General features: G+C 34.5%; 1 protein-coding gene across 3 annotated transcripts in view; it reads right to left on the reverse strand.

Moving 5' to 3' along the window:
* Positions 1-4,125: 4,125 nt before the first annotated feature.
* Positions 4,126-21,146, reverse strand: part of Mthfd2l (methylenetetrahydrofolate dehydrogenase (NADP+ dependent) 2 like) — a 129,230-nt gene continuing 112,209 nt past the window's right edge. Inside the window, exon 8 of one of the 3 annotated variants that reach the window (XM_074042005.1) lies at positions 4,126-5,743. In XM_074042005.1, coding sequence (XP_073898106.1) covers positions 5,631-5,743 — 113 coding nt within the window. In that variant the 3' untranslated portion in view covers positions 4,126-5,630. Of the gene's footprint in view, positions 5,744-8,319; positions 8,661-21,146 lie in introns of those variants that run through there. The other 2 variants (XM_074042003.1, XM_074042004.1) reach the window with 2 other exon arrangements.

Below are 21,146 nucleotides of genomic sequence, written 5' to 3' on the forward strand. Positions count from 1 at the left end.
TGTATGTAAAAGTACTTAAAACAACAAAAAAGAATATGAATTCAGAAAAGGCCCCATTCTTGCTCTGCCAGAAGTTTATATAGAATTCCAACAAAGATGTTTGCAAACTAGGAAAGAGCATGATCTGTAAATACAAAAAATAATTCAGTTATGCTTTCTTTCTTACAGACTCTTGAGTTCCACTGCAAATCAAAATATTTTATTAATTCATTTGCAAGGGAGAAGAGTAAATTTTGTCACTTAGCTTTGCTTATGAGAAGTTCTGTAAGAACTTCTGCCATTAATTCTGCCATTTAATGTTTTTCTGAGTAAATGGAATGGCCTGACAAGTTCTAAAAACAAGAATGCCCCAATGACTAGGCTACAGAGAGCCAATAAAGTACCAAAATAATAATAGTAACAATAATTAATAATATTCTCCACAGAGACAAAATGAAGACATTTAGTTTAAATACATCTAATGAACAGAAATTCTTAATTTTAATACATTTAAAGTTTTCTCAGTTATCCTAGTTATAATTACTAAAATACCATTATAAAACCCAAAACATGTAATTATTGCTATTATATTTTCTGACACTAGGGGTTTTCCATAAGTTTCATTTGCCCTAAATTACTATAGATATTTATGTTTTGTTGAAATGTGTCTTTTTACCTAGAATTTCAGTTGCTTATGTTTTCTAAACTTTGAAAACTTGTTCAAGACATGATAGGCCATCATTTGCATCATGTCTACCCAGCAAATTAGATTTTTCGGAAGGAATCCCTTTCTATATTCAAATGTAAATCTGGCTTTAGAAATCACACAAGATTGAGCTTGTTGTACTCATTATAACTTGGGCAATCACTTACCACAAGAGTCATCATTTTAAAGTTAAAAGAATATTACTTCTTGGCTTACTTTAAATGTGCCTACATTTTTATCACTACTTTTATGGGTTTATTTGAAACCTGTTTATTAAATCAATTTCTGGGACTATTTTTCCCAAACAAATAATATTTGAATTATAAATTGAAGAATTCTTTTCATACAATTGGTGAAAATTTAAGAAGAAATCATTTATAAGGGGTAAATAAATGTAATTCCTTTTTCAGTGTCTGGGGAGAGATGTTATGATTCACGTTAAGTCACTAAGTTTATCTATCTATCTATCTATCATCTCTCTATCTCTCTCTATCTTTAGAGTGCTGGTTATAAACCTAGGGCTTCACATATGCTAGGTTTGTGATAGATCTATCACTGAACTATACCTCTAGCTCAAATATCTTTATTTTTAATACTGATGCATACAAGTAGGATGAGCGTTTTTTAAATAAAGATTAACTGGCACTAGCATGGTACATTGTATTTCACAGGGTTTTTAAAATATACATCTCAATTCTTTCTTCAGTAATACTTTCCCAGATGAATACAGTGACCAAGACATAGTAAATACCCGATGAATCTGAATTCATAAAGAACTAAATAACTGGCTTTATTTCTATTCTCAAGTGACAAATGAGGAATGGAGGCTCAAAAGAGTTGAGCAGGAGCAGATGGCAGCTTAGTGGTTGAGGATATAGTTAGCATGAGAGATTCTAAGGGTCTCATCTCCAACACCGCAAGAAAAAGAAAATTAGTGATTTGCCAAAGGACTTGCCTCAGAGTCAGGATTTGAATCCCATTTTCAGATTCTTAATGTCTTTGCATTTCTGTGTCCTCTGGTAGGAGTACATGTACAGATCTCAGACGAAGTCCCTGGATTATTTCCAAAATCAAGCTTTCTTTTATTATAATAAAATAATTAAATGAACTATGGTTTTTAGCCGTACCTGGGTTGAGAAAGGTGAATGCCTGCCTCTCTGAATGCTTCCTATTCTGGTAAATTATGTCATATTATATAGAAACTTATCTACCATTTTGGCAGGGGTTCATTCTAAGTCATGTCACTGCTGCCTTCCCACTGGGGTCCATACTAATGGTTCCCATTCCCACTCCAACTCTACAGGGAAGTCTGCTCCCTCTCTTCTTCAGTCCTCTCACCAAAAAATCCTTTTTCTCAATACTGAAGAATGAAAGACATGAGTATTGTAAGTTGGTCTCACTGACATCTTTATTCATTCCTAATATACATTAAGGCAAGTTAGAGAAAATAGGTGAGAGGCCAAGAGCTCCATTATTGTCTTTCTCTTATGTCACATTCTGTTGTCTTATGTATTAACCTCTTTCCTCTAGTCATCATCATCTCACCTTTCCTTTCCTTTTAGACCTTTCTTTTTTTCTTGTTCTTTCACTAATTCAACCAGAAGTGGTGGCTGGTTATTTCTAGGAAATGTTCATTAGTCTGTTTCTCTTTAAATTTATTCTGTAATTCTTATGGAATCAGTTGCCATTCATTCATGAAATATTGGATGCCTACTGCATCAATAGCACTGAGATGGGTGTGATTATATTTATAAAATAAATGGATAGATAATTCATGTATTCTGACCTCAAAGAACTATAGGGAGTTAGGGAAAGTATGCATGTAACTACAGTACTGTGCAGGGAGTAACAACTGTCATGAATATGTGCATAAAGGGTTATGACAGTTGAGAGGTGAAGCTTAATCCAACTCTCATGCCATTTTTAATGGAATAGTTTCATTTGAAATGAGTCTTAAATAGTAAGTAAGATTTAGACATGTAGTGAAAAGAGAAAGAATTCTAGGTGAATGGGGACATTGAGAGGAGGCAGAATCGAATAGTGAAAACATCAGGCTCTGATTCACATCATCCCAACACACCTTGTCTTAAATTCAAACTTTATTCATTTGGCTTTGCTGAGACTTTTTAATAAACAGAAGGGTGAATTTCCTCATCTACCAAATAGATATCATTAGTAAGGAGAAAGAACAAAAAATAAAAATAAAAGGAAGTATTTAGCACATAATAGGTACTCAGTTAAGGATAGCTGTTACTGTTGAATAAGTGTAGAAAGATACAGGATATATATAGTAGTCACCACTAAGTTATGAATGCCCATCCTCTTCCCAAACTGGTATTGCTTCAGCACTCTTACTTATATATTATGTCATCACCTCAAGCTCAATGTGTCTTAAATTAAACAAATTATCTCTTCTGCAAAATCATTTCCCTAATATAACTTCCTTATCTGAATCAATGATCACATTATCTAACCTCTAACTACAATTCTCATTGCTTACTAAACATGGTCTAAATTCCAATTTATCAGGGTTTCCTCTAATCTGTTTTTGCATATTAATCCAGCAGTCTTTCTACAACTTTCCAAATTATACATTTAATTTTCATCTGACTGCAAACCTTGCTTTCAAATATATATGCATGTGTATGTCTTGATATCTGTATATCTATGCATATGCTAAACTTTTTACCTCAATATCTCATATTATTGTTTAACTTCCATTTATAATTAAGAGTCCTCTTTATAGATATATTTAATGTAGGAGACGAAAATGTATATCCTCAGACTTCCCCAAAAGGCCATGATATGTCTATATTTTGGTGACTCCAAATACTCATAAATAAAGTCATGAGACCAATGAATTAGTTTGATCTCTTTTATGTATTGACAAAGACTCTTTCCTTCACCAACTTTAACCAAGCTCATCTGAGCCCTCTTCTTGACAAAGCCTTGACTTTGGCCCACTGACCTTGGCTTTAGCAAAGAATCCTGCTAAATCAGTTTTTTGAAACCCCCATCTCTTTGTAACAATCTGATCATGTCACTCGTACCCTACCCTCAATAGCTAAGTCTTTGGCCTTTTGCTATCAAGAATACTGATAAGCCTGTTTAACAAGAATTTCCCTCTTCTTGATATCGAATCATGTCCTCTTAGTAATTTTCTATCTATGACCCCCTATCTCTGCTCATTGGCTATAAATCCCAAACTGTCTTTGTTTTGTATAGAGTTAGGTTCAATCTCTTCTCTGTATAGTGTACACTCCATTGCAATAGCCTTGAACAAAGTCTTCTTTACCACTTTAAACAAGTATCAGAAATTTCTTTTTAGTCTTTTAGAAGGCTGAATATGAATATTATTCCAAAATAATCCTTCTGGAACCATGAAGGGAGGTGTCTCAAAATTATAGTCTTTATAGTCTTCATATCCATGTATTTTTGGTCATTTTATTTGTTTTAGGAGTTGGGGACCTTTAAAATATAAAGAGGCCCTTCCTAAAATGTTTGCTTGCAAGCTTTCAATTTACATTTCTGTCAAGACAATTGGACCAAGATTTGTATGGACCGATTGTATAATATGTTGTAGTGTCTTAACTTACATGTATGAGAAAGTTACTACATTTTTTCCAGCATGAGGTAAGGAATTGGGTAGCAAATATATGAACAAAGAAATGTGTGGCTATCTTACAAATATAAAAAGAATACAACCATTCTTCTTTGAATTGCTTTTATTAAATATGTAAAATTTTATTAATTATAAACATCTAATCTATTTTCACACAAATAAACAAGAGTACACATTGATAAAGACACGCATTGAATAAGAGTCACTACTGGTACACAAACATACAGGTGGGATTTGGGCATAAAAACACAATACCAATTGTATAATTGGTATAATTGTATAATTACTACTATTAGTAATTTCGAAATAGTCTTCAACTAATATTCACATGGATTTCCTAATTTAAATCAAGTAAGAAACACCACATTTATTTTGAGAGACAAATGCCATTAGCAGAAGAGGGAAGAACTGTTGGCACCAGCAGTTGATATTTAGTTGCATCCCAAGGTTTAGTTTTGGCATATTGGAAGTTTATGATTTCCTAGTAGATTTCTAAATTTGCGAATGAACAAACATCAGCTACTGTTCTTTGATTATAATCTCACTCACTCTATGTCATATTTATCTGATATTTAAGGGAAAACACAATCAGTTTTATTTTGTATATTTATTTTTGTAAGTGAAAGTACTGCCCAAATATTTTTTAAAGAAGAAAGAAATGAGATGTAAACCTATCATATTCCTCATGTATTCTTACTGTGGCAAGCAGTCATTCATGACATGATAGAATCTTTACTTTTTCAAGTAATGAAAAGGCATTGTGTATTTTGCTTTCCTTGAATATTTTTCTTTAATCAATTATCACTTTTCATTAGGATGGCCTTGTAGGTTGCATTTGGGAGACATGTGAGATTAAGATTTTTATTTTCAACATTCTTTTAACAAGTAAGCTCTTTTTCAGAAGATGACCTAAAACATGAAATACATTGAAAATTGAGCATGTTATATGGTAAAGCTGAAATTACATTTTACATTGGTGTCCATTTGACTGACAAAACATTTGTTGAACACATACTGTGTGATATTTAATTATGTCAAAATATATTTTTATTGTGAACCCTTTATTATACTAACATTATGAACAAATATCCATAAAATAAGCAATTGTTACCATTGGAATTGTTTTGGTTTTTCCTAAGACTCCAAATTCATTAGTAGGAAATGTATAAAGTTGTGTGAATCGTCTGATCCACAATGATTATATCCATGAAAAAATAAACACAATGTAGAAATAAATAGCTTTGTAGTAAAATATAAAGTTATTTTCCCTTTGTCAAATAAATAAACAGTGTGACTTCAGTTCATTTTATTCTTTCATGTGATCTAGTAAATGATGTTTTTAGCTGCCAGAAGGGTGTTCTTCAGAAGCATTGCCACTGTCATGGGTCCTACACCTCCTGGTACTGGAGTAATATAGCCAGCTTTCTTCTTGACAGCTGAGAGAGAATACAGAAAATATTCTTCATCTCTAAATGTGTCTGGGAACTTCACATTTTAAGCATGCAGAATGTAAAGGATTTTTCCACATTACACATATAACTCTAACAACCTTTAAGCACTTTTAGAATGTACAAACATCCCCCCACATACACTCATACAAACATGATGTCTAAGGTAGACAGAGAGAACACACTGGGACCAAGACTGATGGTTCAATCTCTATACTGTTCAGTTAGCTTTGCATGATGAAAGTTATAACTTATGATTCACCTACTTACCTGTAACTCCAGTTAGCTACTTCCTAAAGACATGATAGTCACATGCTCAACACATGCCATTCATGAAATTGAATCATCCCTGTTATAACAACATTATCAGGTGTGCCTAGATAATACATTTCAGTATAACTCTAATAAAAATCATCAAATATATTTGAATTCCTGAGCATATACACATAGTACTGTTCAAAGCTATAAAGATTTTTTTATTCAATGAACATAAAGAAAATGGCACAGAACTTTCAGCAAGGTTTAAAATGTTTCCACACCCACAGTATTAAAGGTGAATGGCTCCATGCATTCATCGACTTAATGGTTCCATGATTTACTAGTTGAATAACAGAAATGAAGTTTTTCCAGATAACTCTTTTAGGACAAATTTAGCATAGACAATACTTCTTTAATGCATAATTTGGCATTATTAATTACATGGTACTTAGATGCATTGTCTTTTGCAAGTTTTCTCCTATACACTTTTATGTGACTCAAAACCAAGAGATGTTTTTTAGATCCTGTACTATTTTTGTGCAATTTATTTTGCCTTTTTGAAAGATTCTTTGTAAAATTTACTTTTACCTTATTTGAATGGAGAAATACATTGAGATAATTTTTTAAACACAGGAAAAACAAAGGAATAATATTGTTTAACTTAAAGAAAAGTCCAAATAAGTGTAAGTATATCACACAAAACTCAGCTAGTGTGTGTCATGAATCTTCTGATGGTTTGTGGTATTGTTTGGATGTGGTTTGAGTGTCTTCCAAAGTTTCAAGTGTTGGAAGTGTGGCACTGAATGTGGCCGTATGATAAGGTGAACCTAGTGGAAGAAAGTTATGTCTTGGGGGCACTGCCTTAGAAGGGATTAATTTAGTTTTCAGGGGACCTTGGTTAGTTCCTGTGAGATTGAGTTGTTATAAAGGAGTAAGTTTGGCCTCTCCTCTCTGGCTTCCTTTCCTACATTATCATTTTGACATCACTCCCACCATTGTGACGCCATCCACAATGACACTCTCTTCAAAGCTAAGCAGAAGCCAGTGCTATGCTCTTAGACCTTCAGAACTGTGAGCTAAACAAACCACTTCTAGTTCAAATTTCATAGCCTCTAGTATTTTGTTAAAGCTATGGAAAACAGACTAATTTAGTAAGTTATAAAGAAAAGACAAGATTTGGGTGGTAATATTTCAATTTTCCAAAAGTCTATGTCTCAACAGATTCTTTCTATTGCCATACTTCAGCCAGTGTACTCTGCTATAGAAACATTAAACTGGGTAAACAGCCATTCCACAAACAGCTACAAATTTTTAGTCCTTTCTTTCTTTGTTTTAGCTTTGGTTCTACCTGGAATAGTCTTTCACTTTATCCAGACAAGAAATATCTTATTATTCTTTAAAAGGCAATGAAATGTCACCTGTCTATAAGTTTTTTCAAAAACTTACCCCTCCAATATTAAATAGAAAGTTCCACCATCTATGTTTACAGTTATTTTCTAACTGCCTTCATTATGGAACTTACTGCATTGTCTCTTTTCCTAAGTGGATAAAAGTACTAGAAGATGGAAGCCAAGTCATTGTGTTTGTTATTGCTGTTTTTAATGTCAGAATTTGTCTATGTGCAGGCTAGGTATTTAGTAAATTGATAAAGTAAATAGTTCTTATTTAAATTTTAAAATCTATTTTCAGAAGTGTGTTAGTACTTTTGACTAGATATAAATAATATCAATGTAGGTCAAGCTAATTTACTGAATAACTCAAGCTACTTATTTTGGTTGAGGTGACAAACTGTATTTTTCACTGGTCAATAAGATGACTTGATGGTAGAAGCAATGCCCTTGAGGGGGTGGGGGGGGCAGGGAAGGGTTTTTCCATCTCCCTGAAGGAGCAAAGCCTTTAAAACCTCCACAGATCTCTAGAAGAAATATGCTACTACTTGTTGCACTAATAGTATATAAATCATATATTTATAAAGCACTAAATTTGAAATATTAATATATAAAAATAAAACATGACTGAATAATATAGTAAAATAAGAATCAAATGCAAATGAAGTTTTTAATGAAAAACATTTTTTTCCAAATCAAAAACTGTAATAAAATTACTTACATCAGGAAATCTATTGTGGGTGCATAATATAATTCTTTTTATATAGTTTGTTTTTCAACTTAGAAAAGTAAAGTAGATATTATTTGTACATTGAAAAATAACAAATAACCACAGCTACTACCAGTTGGGTACCTACTTGTCAAGAAATGCATATACAATTTTTTTTGAGACACGATCTCACCATGTTGCCCAGGCTGTTCTTGAACTTACAGGCTCAAGTGATCCTCTTGGCTCAGTCTCTCCAATATTTGGGACTACATGCATGTACTACCAGGCTTTATACACATTATTTTAGTAATTTAATTATCATTTATTTTAATAGATGAGAAAAGCGTGGCTCAATGAAGTTACAGTGACTTATCACTCTCCCATATGATACAGACATTATTCACAACCAGGTTTGAAAAATTCTGTGATTACATAATTTTACCCCATTCCAATATAACTATATTACATGACCTAAATGAGAAGAAAAGTCCCAAGAATGGCTCCAGTGCCAGAAATTGACTCAGTTTTCACAAAGTATTAGGAGAATATTCTGAAAAAGAAACAAAGAGGAAGAGTTTCCAATATACTAATTTTCTTACATTTTTGAGTACTCATAACTTATCATCTCTGGATTACATTTTGCACTTCAAGTTATACAGCTGGCTTGGCAGTCCAAGTCATTTTATTCCATGGGCATCAGATCAGATAAATCACTGGTCTGCCCAGGTATCATGACCCTCCTCTTCCAAATTACACTTTATACAACAGGCTTACTATTGGATCTATGCTCAAGAAGAGAGGTTCTGGTGTGGAAAGAGGGATTGTGAATGAGCTGTTGCATAAACTAACATTTTCCTGAGTTTTAGCTCAACATCTGCAGTTTTGGACACTCAACTGGTAGAAACTAACACACATTTTTCTTGTTCTGCCTATCACTCTTCATAGAATTAAACTGTGATGGCTAATGGGTCTTCACCTCTCTTGGGTTACTACTTTCCTGAATATTAATAAGCATTTAGTAGCAACAGTGGAACCCTTTAAATTACTCAAAAGGCAGAAGACTATGATATTATTGTGGACACACCTGGTTACTCAAATACTTACTTCATTACTCATTTCAATCTGATTTACAAAACTATTAGGTCTTATTCTTTTTTATTAAATTTTCCTGAGCATCCATTTCTGAGAGAAAAAAAAATCAGTCTATATACTGCCAGATAGTGTTAGTGTATCTTTTGCTTATTTACATAAAGATCGAGATATGGAAATAAATAAATTCTAAAGAAAGGCAGGTAATTGTTAGCAAATACCAATAGGTTTAGATGCCAATACTTTTTAAAAAAAATTCTAAGCCAGGCCACAAGTCACGGTGACTTGGGAGGCTGGAACAGGAAGATCACTTGAGCGCAGTCATTTAAGGCCAGGCTGGGCAGAATAACAAGATCCTGTTTCCTAAAACATTAAAAATAAAAATAAAATTCTACAGTTTAATGATTTTGCATACACATATCAAGGCCATTCTAGGCAGTATGTCTATGCAGCACCATAGGTGGTTTATGAGCTGAAATTAGCCAGGGGAGAAAGAGATAAATTCAGTTAATGCCTGATGCCCTGAAAAGCATCTTCCCCAATCATGCCTGAGAGTAAGTTAACAAACATTACATCATCAGAATAACTTCTCACTGGCTAATCCCTTCCTAATGGTAGTTAGGATTTGTACCTGCTTATAAAGATGATGCTTTTAAAAATTAATTTTATTATGTATAGAATAAGATCTACAAGTTTCATTGTAGAGAAACACAGAAGCATTACAGGGAAGTAATTTCCTTCAAAGACTTATTAACTGTGAGTACAGGGGTGAGACGATATACATGCATGTGTTTATGGAAAATACAAAAAGTTCTGCATATATGAGAATCAGGTGTTAGATCTGAATTGGTATCAGTAACTTCATAATAAGCTAATGAGCACATAGGAAAAATCAGTGTCGGGTTCACTCTAAATTCACCATGATTTGAGAGGTATTGAAACTGTTTGACAATTAAGACAAATAAAACAATTATGAAATTCTAAGGTCTGAATGGAGGAACTTAATCTGGGGAGTAAGACTTAGATGGATATTACTTGATAATGTTTAAAACAATTTCTTGAAAATAAGAATAGTTTGCTGGAAGGTAACGATTATGACAATTTATTGGAATACCCTCTCTACAAACTTCATACTGCAATGAAATTTCTACAGATTTTCTTGAAAATGCTATGGCTGTCTTAGCATGGTTTAGAATGTTAAGAGAGTCTTGTGTTTTGTACAATCATATTGTACTCTTTTTCTAACATTACCCATATTCATTTCTCCATCTGGTGAGTATTTATTCTTCTTTAGACCTAAAATAAATGTCATTTCCTTTATAGAGCTTGTTAACTCCTCAGGCTGAGTTAACTGTTCATTCATTGATCCATGCAACCTACAGAATGATTTTTTTCAATTTGCAGTCATAGAGCATGTTGGAATCTCTTGTAAATTAAGTCAAACTACATACACTTCTTCTCACCCCAAAGAACCTTTGTCTGAAGTGAGAAATGTTTCTAAATGGTAGGAGAGGAGTATTATACATACAAACAAGGCAGAATAAATCTAAAAGCTGGTTGATATTCACTGCTTTAGAGAGGCTAGTTCACATGGTTTCCAAGAAAATCCCAATATGCAAATGTTTTTCACACCTCTGTTTGCATCACAGTTGCTAATGTCTCATTGGCCAAAGCAAGTCTTATGGTCAAGCTCAAATTCAAAGGCTTTGGAGAAGAGTAACAAAGGCAAAGAGGATGTGCATATGGGCACAGAAGAAATGTGTGGCCATTTTTATAATCTATTATAATAGTCTTGTGGTTCCAAGTCTGTCATATTAAGCTATATCATCTGCTGCCAGATTTATTCCTTAAAATATAGATTTGGGACTACAGGTGTGGTTCAAATGATAGAGTGCCTGCTTTGCAAGCACAAAGTCCTGAGTTAAAATCCCATCTCCTGCTCCCAAAAAGTATAGATCATTTTAGTTTACAAATATTTTATGCATAAAATATAATTTTTAGAATATATTTAATTCCTAGGATAGAATATAAATTATTTGCCATGCCAGTCATGATATATTATCATTGGATCCAACCTTTTTATCTTGCATCATTTCCTAACCCTATACTTGATTACCACTGTTCCTACACATGCTACAAATTGGCCTAGATGGATTCTTGTGCAAGAAAAACCTAGTTATGACCCTTTGCAGCTTACAATCTACTTGTGGAGACAGACATTAAAAATTCAATTACCTAAATAAAAACTGAGATGTAGCTATAGTGTGTGCACAGATGAAAGACTTACTGCATTGTGAATGTGTTGAAGATCTGAGCCTGAGCACTGTATATACACATGTATATGTGGCATTTCAATGCCAGACTTTTCCAGGTGAAATACACAGGTGGAGAACAGGCAGTGTTCTTGGTAATAGGTAAATGTTTGTGATAAAGGTAGGAAGAAACTTCCCTCAGGTGGAAAGCAGCCTGAACTCTGGGAAGCACCATCAGAAGGCTGGTAGGGCTGCCATGTAGGAGTAAAGGGAAGGGCTTTAGGAGATGAAGTGAAGGAGGCAGGCAATGTTCAGGTTTTGTAGAGCCTAATAGACAATGTTTAAAACTTTGATATTAACCTAAAACCAATTGTTAAGTTATTCTCAACATTTGGGGAAAGTGTACTTTGAGGTAGGATAAAATCCAATTGAAAAACTGCCTGTTTTGTGCTTGCACATTTCTCTAACGAAATGAGTTTAGCATTTGAGATGGAGGGAAAGGAAATACACACAAAAATAACAATGTGAGATGCAGTATGACAGGAATAAATTCAGATTCTTGTGAGATCACTTCAAATAAGAAATGAGAATCAGGGATAGGGATCAGAGAAAGATTTGTAAACTTGAAGAGAAACTTCAAAACCTGACAGGTGCATGAAGGGTAGAGAGGAGGAAAGAGAAAGCGACACAGATATAGGAAAGAGTAAAAACAAAGGCTTTTGGGGCTTGTAATGGAGGAAGTGAAAGAAGCTCATTAGGACAGAAACACAAGAAGAAAACAGTGGTCACAGTCTGTATACACGAGACCTATGTAAGGAGTCAGTAAACTCAGACTGAATAAGGGTTGCTGTAGTTCTGTGTTTGATGTAAATAAGCCTTGAAGGAAGTCTTTTATGAATGGGATTATTTATTTATGTATTTAGGAATTAATAGCCAGTTTAGTAAAATGAGAAATTTGAGAGGAAAATGTGTATTCAGAAATAATTTTCATAAGAAAATTAATTTAATTAAAATTAAATTAAATTCATCTGTATTTTTATAAAGTTTCAAGTTCTTGCATGTCATTAAATTATTACCCAAGGAATGTTTTCAGTCTGGAATGCATATCTAATCTGTTGTGTTCCCTTTCCTTTCTCCACGTATGGATGGCTACCTTTTCTTCTTTCATATTATTGGCTTCAGATGCCTAAAGGGAAGAATGAGGACAGATTGGTTTGACACAATTTCCATCATCCTTATTTGATGAAAACCATTTTTTAAAGTATCAGAGTGAGAATAATAGGAATGGAGTAAAGATTATTCCACATTTTAAGCTGAGGTGATGACAGGAATGATGAAAGAAACTAGGCATTCAGTCTATACGTGTGCCTCAAAAAAAAATTCAAGGGTGACATGTGGTTACAGGGTGTGGAAAGATTACTCATGAAGGATACTAATAGTGACACAAGGAATATTAAAATGCCCTTTAATAACTTAAGTAAGAACAAAAGAAAAATTATGTGATCATTAACCTTTTGGCAACAGCCACCAGGCTTCACACAGGGTGTCCCCAGCTTGTGTTTTCTGTGTTCTTACTTCCTCTGGAAACTTTGTGCTCCCTAGCTCCCAGGGCCTTGCACTTCATAATCCAAATTCCCATTTAAAATATTTCATCTGGAATATCCTCTAATTCCTTGACAGACAGTGAATTTCTATTTTAATACATTATGCACTACTTTAAAGTTCCCAAATAATGGAATTTTCTTATGTATCTAAACATAATTAATTTTGCTAATATGTATTGGAAACTATATTCAGGCAAAATCAAAGAATATATTTGTGGTCTTTAAATCTATTTTTGGGTACAGGAAGAGGAACTAATGTCTCAAGTTCCTGTAATATTATTTTATTTCTCCATTTGCCTGATTCTCTGTCACTTAAAGAAGTACCACACAGTCCATGTCAGATTTTCAACAATGCTACAACTAATTTTTAAAAGCATCTTCCTCCCCTCAAAGGAAGAGGGATAATTCCTTATCTGTGGCAAGGCAGCAGAACAAAAATTTCCTGCTTCTCTCATGTGAATTTCAGCCTCTTAGTATGCATATGTAATTGTCTAAATTAAATGCTTGAATTTTCCCATGCTTCTAAATACAAGCCACTTAGGCCTGGCCTCTCAAACACAGCCACTATAATGAAGGGGAGACAGGCTTCAGGAAAATGAAGTACAGGAATAACAACCAGAAAAACCTGAATGGCATAAGACTGGAGAAATAGTATGACTCAGGAGGTAACACAGAAAACACTCCACTTTCTCATACACTTGATACAAAAAGGATGCTTAACAGCATGTTGCAGCAGAGAGCAAAGGGCTCCTTAACAAGTGAGTGGCTCACCACTGAACTCCTGCAAAGCAACACGGAATCAGGTGACCCAAAAGCAATTTACGATGCTTCTTCTTGCTTTTATCTGGTTATCTAATTCCAGAAGTATCCAACAGTTTTTTTTTTCTTTTTTTAACAGATAATGTACTAACACATTCATTGTCATGGCATTCTGCGGGCACTGATAGGACAGAAGATTATTGCCCTAATAGGGCAGAATAATATGAAACTCTGGTCTACATTTCTATACAAATTGTGTTGGCTTCATTAAGTTAGTGAGATATACTCACAAGGACTCCCTTCATCTATTTACTTTTCAATCTGTATCTGCAGGATGGCCAATAACCTATTTCCTTCCTTCCTTTCTTTCTTCCTTCCTTCCTTCCTTCCTTCCTTCCTTCCTTCCTTCCTTCCATCCTTCCTTCCTTCCTTCCTTCCTCCTTCCTTCTTTCCTCTGTATATAATAGTTGTATTGGGGATATATTGTGATGTTTATATATGTACTTACAATATAGCTTAATTAGATTTTCTCTTTCTTTTACTTTTATATTAAGTCAAATCTCTATATATCTGACAAACTGCATCAGAGATGTGGATACCTACAAAAATACCACTCATCCCCTTAGAAAAGGAACCAAATAGTAAACCAATAACCTGATGAATGTTTGAAACTGATTTCTGTGGATACTAGCACTTATCAGTGGAACCTTCTTACTGACCATGGATGGTGTCAGCTATCACTGTCCATTTCCATTCTGGTTGGCAGGAGTTCAAATATTACTATGACATTTGTGGTAACTCTACTGACAACTTGGGAAATAACTAAAATATTTCCACTTTTCACAGTGCCTTCAATGAAACAAAATGATTATCTGTCATCTTCCAAATCTTTTTCTCTCCCCCCCCCCACCCCGATCATTTTCCTTAAATCACTGGATGTCACTATCACAGTGGCAAGTCTATAAACAATCTACTGCTTTTGGCAGTATTGTCCAAATCTCTTGACAGGTTCTTAATCTCAGTAGTACTAAATAAATCCAAGATAGGAGGAGACAAAATTTCTTTCTCATAACATATTTGTATCTTAATACAGGACACTGAAAAACATCTATAAAAAGATTCATTGTAGTAGAAGGAAAAAAGAAAATTTAGGATTACAGGCACACACATACAATCCCACCTACTTGGGAGGCAGAGGTAGGAGGATCACAGTCCAAGCCTGGGCTTGGACTGGGCAAAAGAATGAGACCCTATCTGAAAAAGAAAACAAACAAAAATAAACATAAAGCAAAAGGGCTAGAGGCCTAGGTCAAGCAGTAGCATGAGGCCCTGAGTTCAAACCCCAGTGCTGAATAAAAGAATGAAAATTTATACATATTCTCTGTGGATGTATTTTCTGTGGTTCAATCTTAACCCTTCTGTATAAAATGAGACCACATTATGTCAAATACATTCTGCTAAAGAGAATGTCTTCAAAGGTTAACTAGATTTCAAAGACCTAGACTTCACAAAATCATCTTGTCCATGTTGTAAGCTACAATAGGGGCAGTTGACTCACTGTGGTAGGGATCTCATAGTGACCATCAAAGGTCTGTGTGTTTTATGAAATGATGTGGGTACTAGAGTCACAGCAGTAGTAACAGCCTCTCCAACATGACTGCTTTTATACCTAACATCAGCTTTTCCAAAATGATTGAGACATATCACCTCTGGGTTGAAATATTAGTCCTATTAAGCTAAATTTTTGGACTACTTATAATCATGTCCTAAAAATTGATATTTTATGTCAGGATTATCAACCATATCATCAAACCAAACAGTTGACACTGAGAAAGAACTGAGTTGATGACAATTTGCTATATTTGGTTCTTTATAATATCAGAGGTTAATAATTCTATTAGTGTGATATATTTCAAAAACAGTCTTTTTCTTAGAAACTGACATGCACTTGGGACTAAGCACCAAAAACACTTTCAAAAGATGTTAACTTTGAATGACTTGGAAAATAAAAATTTCAGGGACTATGTCTATTGTCTGCATGGCTATATACTCAGTACCTTAAATGGTGCCTAGCATGAAGCAGCACTCACTAAGTATGTGTCGAGGAAATAAATGAATCAATCAACGAATGTGCAATTAACAGACGTGAGATGTAGATTATTTAATTTCCTTTCTTCTTTTTTTGGGTGCTGGGAATTGAACTCAAACTCAGGGCTTTGCTTAACTTGTAAATTAATACTGTGGTTGTTGCTACATGGAATGTGAGATTTGGTTACCATCCAGACAACTTAGGGAATTACATCTATAACGTAAGAGTGAAACTACAAACATATGTGCAGAGGATGTTCATACAAATGGCCAGAAGTATGGCTAAGAAGGCTTAGATATGATGTGGGATGAAAATACCAAAGAAATGTAAGACAAGAAGCTTACATTACAGAGGCATAAAATCTATTTGGGAACAACTGAGTAAAAGCGCAAGGTGGTATAGGATTAAAGACAAAATGACAAAGACAGATGAAACCTGCTACAGGATTTGGGAAAAGATAGGAATAAACATGAATGGTAAAAGTTGATTCATAAGAACAAACTGTACCAGAGGAGAGGTGAAGACATAAAACTGCTGTGAGCAGTGCAGTGGGAATAGAGAGAAGGGTGAATAATGTACACAAAAACACGCACTGTGTTCTGCCAGCATTATGCTCAGCGATTCACATGCATTAATTAGCTCATGTAAGGTGATTATTTCACTTAATCTTCCCAACAACTTTCTATGATAGGTATTATTATCTTAGTTTTTCAGATGATAAAATCAAGTCTCAGAGAGGTGAAATGATTTACCTAAGATCATAATTATTTTAAGCAACAGAGCTAAGATTCAACCTCAAGTCAGCCTAACTCCAGAGCATAGTCCTTTATGAAAGGTTAGACAAAACACAGCAGAGAATGAAGCATAACTCTGAGGCTTCAAATGTAAATCATTGAAATAAGAGAAAACAGAAATGAGAAACTTCTTAAAGAACACTCCAGGGGTCTTTGTTCCATCTGCAACAGTTTCTAACAAGAATGATACAGGACTTCCATAAAATTGAAGCTCACCCCTCATTGAGATGGAGTCTCAAATTTTATGGTGCCCTTATGGGAGAGATTTCTTGCCCATTGGAAATTCTTTTGCAAAGTACAAGGTAAGCCTCCAGCTATTTGGGGCACATTCACAACTGTGTACAGCATCATACTTTTCTTCTTCAATAAACTGAGTTGGACCTACTATTGCGTACATAAGGCCTTTAAATTATTTTCCCTTTGCCTTTCTCTGCCATTCCCTTCACACAGAAAGAACCCCTTTCTTCCTTCAGCTGACTTTCTACCTTAAATACACTTCCTTGGGTGAAATTCACTGACCCTTCAAGATTTATTTCAAGAGCATTGTGGCATTGGTACCTCTACTCCTGTTTATTCCAAGATGCTTGCAGTCATACCTGATTCTTCTTTTTCTTGCATATCTAATCATTCAACCAATCATTCCAACTCTCCTTTTAAATTATATCTACCATCTAACCACCTCTTAACACCTAAACATATTACAACCCTGGTCAACACCCCGTCATTTCTTACTTGGATAATTACAATAGCCTCTTAACAGGTACCCTTTTTTATACCTTTCGCTCTCCAAAGCCTAAACATCATTCAGTAGCTAGAGTGGTCCTGTTAAAAAGCAAATCAAATGCCACTTTTTTTGACTTAAATACTCCAACAGCTATTCATTGTTCTTAGTGTAAAATCAAAACTCCTTCCATTTTCTATGAGGACCTACATGATATGTCACCTCTACTCCTACCTTTTTACTTTTTCCCTTACTATTCTTCTCTTTATTATGTCCAGTTACAATGTACGCTTGTAGCCCATCAAAATTACCAAGAATAGCTTGGTGTGGTGGCACACAATGTAATTTCAGCACTTGGGAGGCTAAGGCAGAAGGATCATGAATTCAAGGCCAATCTGACAACAAAGCAAGGTCTTGTCTCAAAAGAAAGACTAAAGAGAGAAAGAGAAAGACAAAGAGAGGAAGGAAGGAAGAGAGGAAGGGAGAAAAGGAAGGAGGGAGGAAAGAGGGTTGGAGGAGAAAGGAAGGAAAGTTTGGAGGGAGGAAGGAAGAAATGGAGGGAGGAGGTAAGGAAAGAGAGAGGGAGAAAGGGAGGAAGGAAGGAAACAAAGAAGGAAAAAGGAAGGAAGGAAGACAAAGGAAGAGAGAAAGGAAAAGAAAAGAAAGGAAACAATAACTATGCTCCCCTTCAAGATTTTTGCATTTGCTTCTCTATTTGTCTGGATCCTTCCTCTCACAGATCCACAGGATTCTCTCTCCCATTTTGCTCAGGTTAGCAGTAACTACTGCTTCTAAGCAACTCTAACTCAGCATTCTCTACCTCCCTTATCTTGTTTCAGTTTTTAAACAAGAATTTGTAGTACATAGGCATGTATGTATTTTTTAAATTATCTGCCTGCCTCCTCTAACAAGAATGTAAGCTAGCTATGAGTAAAAACTTTGTTTTGGTCACTGTTGTATCCCAGGGCCTATAACAGTGAAGAAGTGGAAGGGCTATACTAAAAACATCAGCAATCATCAGGATATTGGAAATAAGTCCAGTGAAGATAAAGATATGAAAAATGAAAGCCACAAATAGACTTGATGACATTTTCAAAATTGCCTAAAGTGAATCAAGGCACCTAATCACTGTCAGTGATACAGTAATAAACTGAGTTTAGTTAGAATTGAAGACATTTAGGTGGAACACTTAGGTGAAGTACTACCTATACAAATTTTCCTTCAGGGTTAATGCTATAAGATCTGAACTAAGACATGACTTCCTTGATACTAGGCACCAATCAACTCTGCAGGAAAGAGCTTTTAAGTAAGTCTTGAGACCAATTAGACAGTAAGTAGGCAATAACGAAATTGTCTGCTAAGGTTCTCACAACTCAGTGAATTCAGGATAGATAGACTGAATACTGTGTGGATGTTGGATGAAGAGATCTCTTTCATTTTTCCTCCAATCAAGAGATTAATCTTCACATTCTTAAATATAGGGCAGATTACTATTCACCCAAGTATGGCCTCCTATCTAAAAAATATGGATTCCATATCCCATTCACCCTTATGTGTAAGAGATGTTGCAATTCAAATCCACAGGAAGCTCGTGGAAGTGGTTCATGCAACTTCCAGTTCAAATTCTCTTCAAGGTGGAGCTACTTGTCCCATGGAAGAGGACATAAATGAGGAGGTAATTCAACTTCAACTATGTAAAAGAGGACAATACTCAGGCAGAACAGTGTTACGGGTTAAATTGTATTCTCCCAGAATTCACATGCCAGTGCCTCAGAATGTGACTGTATTTGGAGAAACAAATATCTGGACTTATTTACCTTTGAGGTAATATGTTAAAAAGAGGTCTTAAGCAGTAAGGTCTAATCTGATACGATGGACATGATTGAAAGCAAAGGAAATTTGGACACATACACCCATATCCAATGAACATAACTGTGCACTACGGCCTTAGCATGGAAAATGACTGTCATAAGTTTAAGTGAATAAATTATATATTACTTAAACTGCAAAATATGTATATATAAACATTTGAAAGCAACTGCAATATAAAAAACATAACAATAATAATATTGGTTGTGTTTGTGGTAGACATTCTTTTCACAAAATGTGCCTTCTTTGCTTCTATAATTTAAATCAGTTTCATCAATTGTACATTTAGACTTATCTCTATCATTTATTTCCTAACATGGACTCTTAGACCTTAAATCCACCAATTCTGCTTTTGAGAAAAATGCCCATGCATTGCTCCTTATCCCTATCTTTTTGCTTCCTTTTTTCTTTCTACCTTGAATTATTTTTTCTTGTATTTGGTGTAGACTAGCAAAGAGGTGTGGTCAGGATTGGAAGATAGGGAGTAGGGATGACAGCTGAAAAGGAGCAGACATTCCAGTTCTTTTCATTCCACCTCAATCCCTGTGGGATGAATACATCATAAAACTGAAGGAAAGCTATTAAAGCTACAAAGATTATAGAAACATCTCTGAACTTGGTATGAGGTATAAATGAAGCCTGAGAGTCCAGCAATATAAGCAAGGCTAACTGAATTAACAGCATGGGAAGTCATTAATTAGGTTGTTCAGCTGACCAAATCCACTTGGTGAATTGCTGTTATAAAGGCAGTGTAATTATGAGCATCCAAGTCTATGAGTAGAGACTGCTTTCCAGCTTGTTATTGAGAAGAAGCTATTTGCCATACCACATAATCTCTTGCTTGTGTCTTTTGAGAACACAGGCTCCCTTTCAGAAATGTCTTTCAAAGCTACAACAAGAAATTGTTTCTTCAAAGAAATTGTTGGTGAAAATAGATATGTCCTATTGTTAAAAATTAATAATCTATAGAGTAAGCCTAAATTTTTCCATTATTCATTGAATAATTATTTGTAATGAAAAACAATTCTTAGACATAAAAATAATTTGGTCACATATGTTTTTAAATACTGTCTTATATTGAAGGAGGAGAGGTATTTTCAGATAACTGGAGGGGAAAATGGTAAGTATCACAGGTTGAAGCAGTCTTGAGGATAATACAAAATAAAAGCAGCACTTCAATTTAGTAGTAATATCAAGTCCCAATTTATTCCTACATTACCCAGAGAGGCATAGAAAAGGCCTACTGTGGATCTCCATGGAAGAAAAGCACTAGTATGTGATTCTCTGGAAAGGTGCTAAGTAAAAAAATAAAATACCTCCAACAATGAACAACCTGCATGGATAGTACCAAAATGGTAATGGCAAGAAACTGTAATCAAACAAGTTGAATAATCAAATTGTATGTAGAGGTGATTACGGCATTGAGTGTGAATTTGGCCACAAATTACATATTTTATTGGACATAGAGATAAATATAACAGAGCTTAGTTTTCACATAGTGTAAGATCACAAAATGATTGCTTAATCATTATAAAGTAATCTTAATAATCATTGGGGGAGATTGTTTTTGTTTAATCATCATTAAAAATTTTTGTCAAAATGTTAAATATTTATTACCATGGTTTATAAATACATAAGGAACTGAAAATATTTATTTAGAGTGCCATCATTTTAAACATTGCACACACTGAGAATTAGTGTTTTATTTCTTTGCAAAAATCCTGTCAAGAATAGTGTGAATAGTGCTTGCTTTCTGGTCATATAACTTAGTATTTAGAGAAAGCATCTTTTGTAAACCTTGGCAAATTCTCACATCTTTTTCTCAGTTTGTATTGGTTTCCAGTGCTTCATTCTTTGCC

The sequence above is a fragment of the Castor canadensis genome, chromosome 9 (genome assembly GCF_047511655.1).
Source record: "Castor canadensis chromosome 9, mCasCan1.hap1v2, whole genome shotgun sequence".
Lineage (NCBI taxonomy): Eukaryota > Metazoa > Chordata > Mammalia > Rodentia > Castoridae > Castor > Castor canadensis.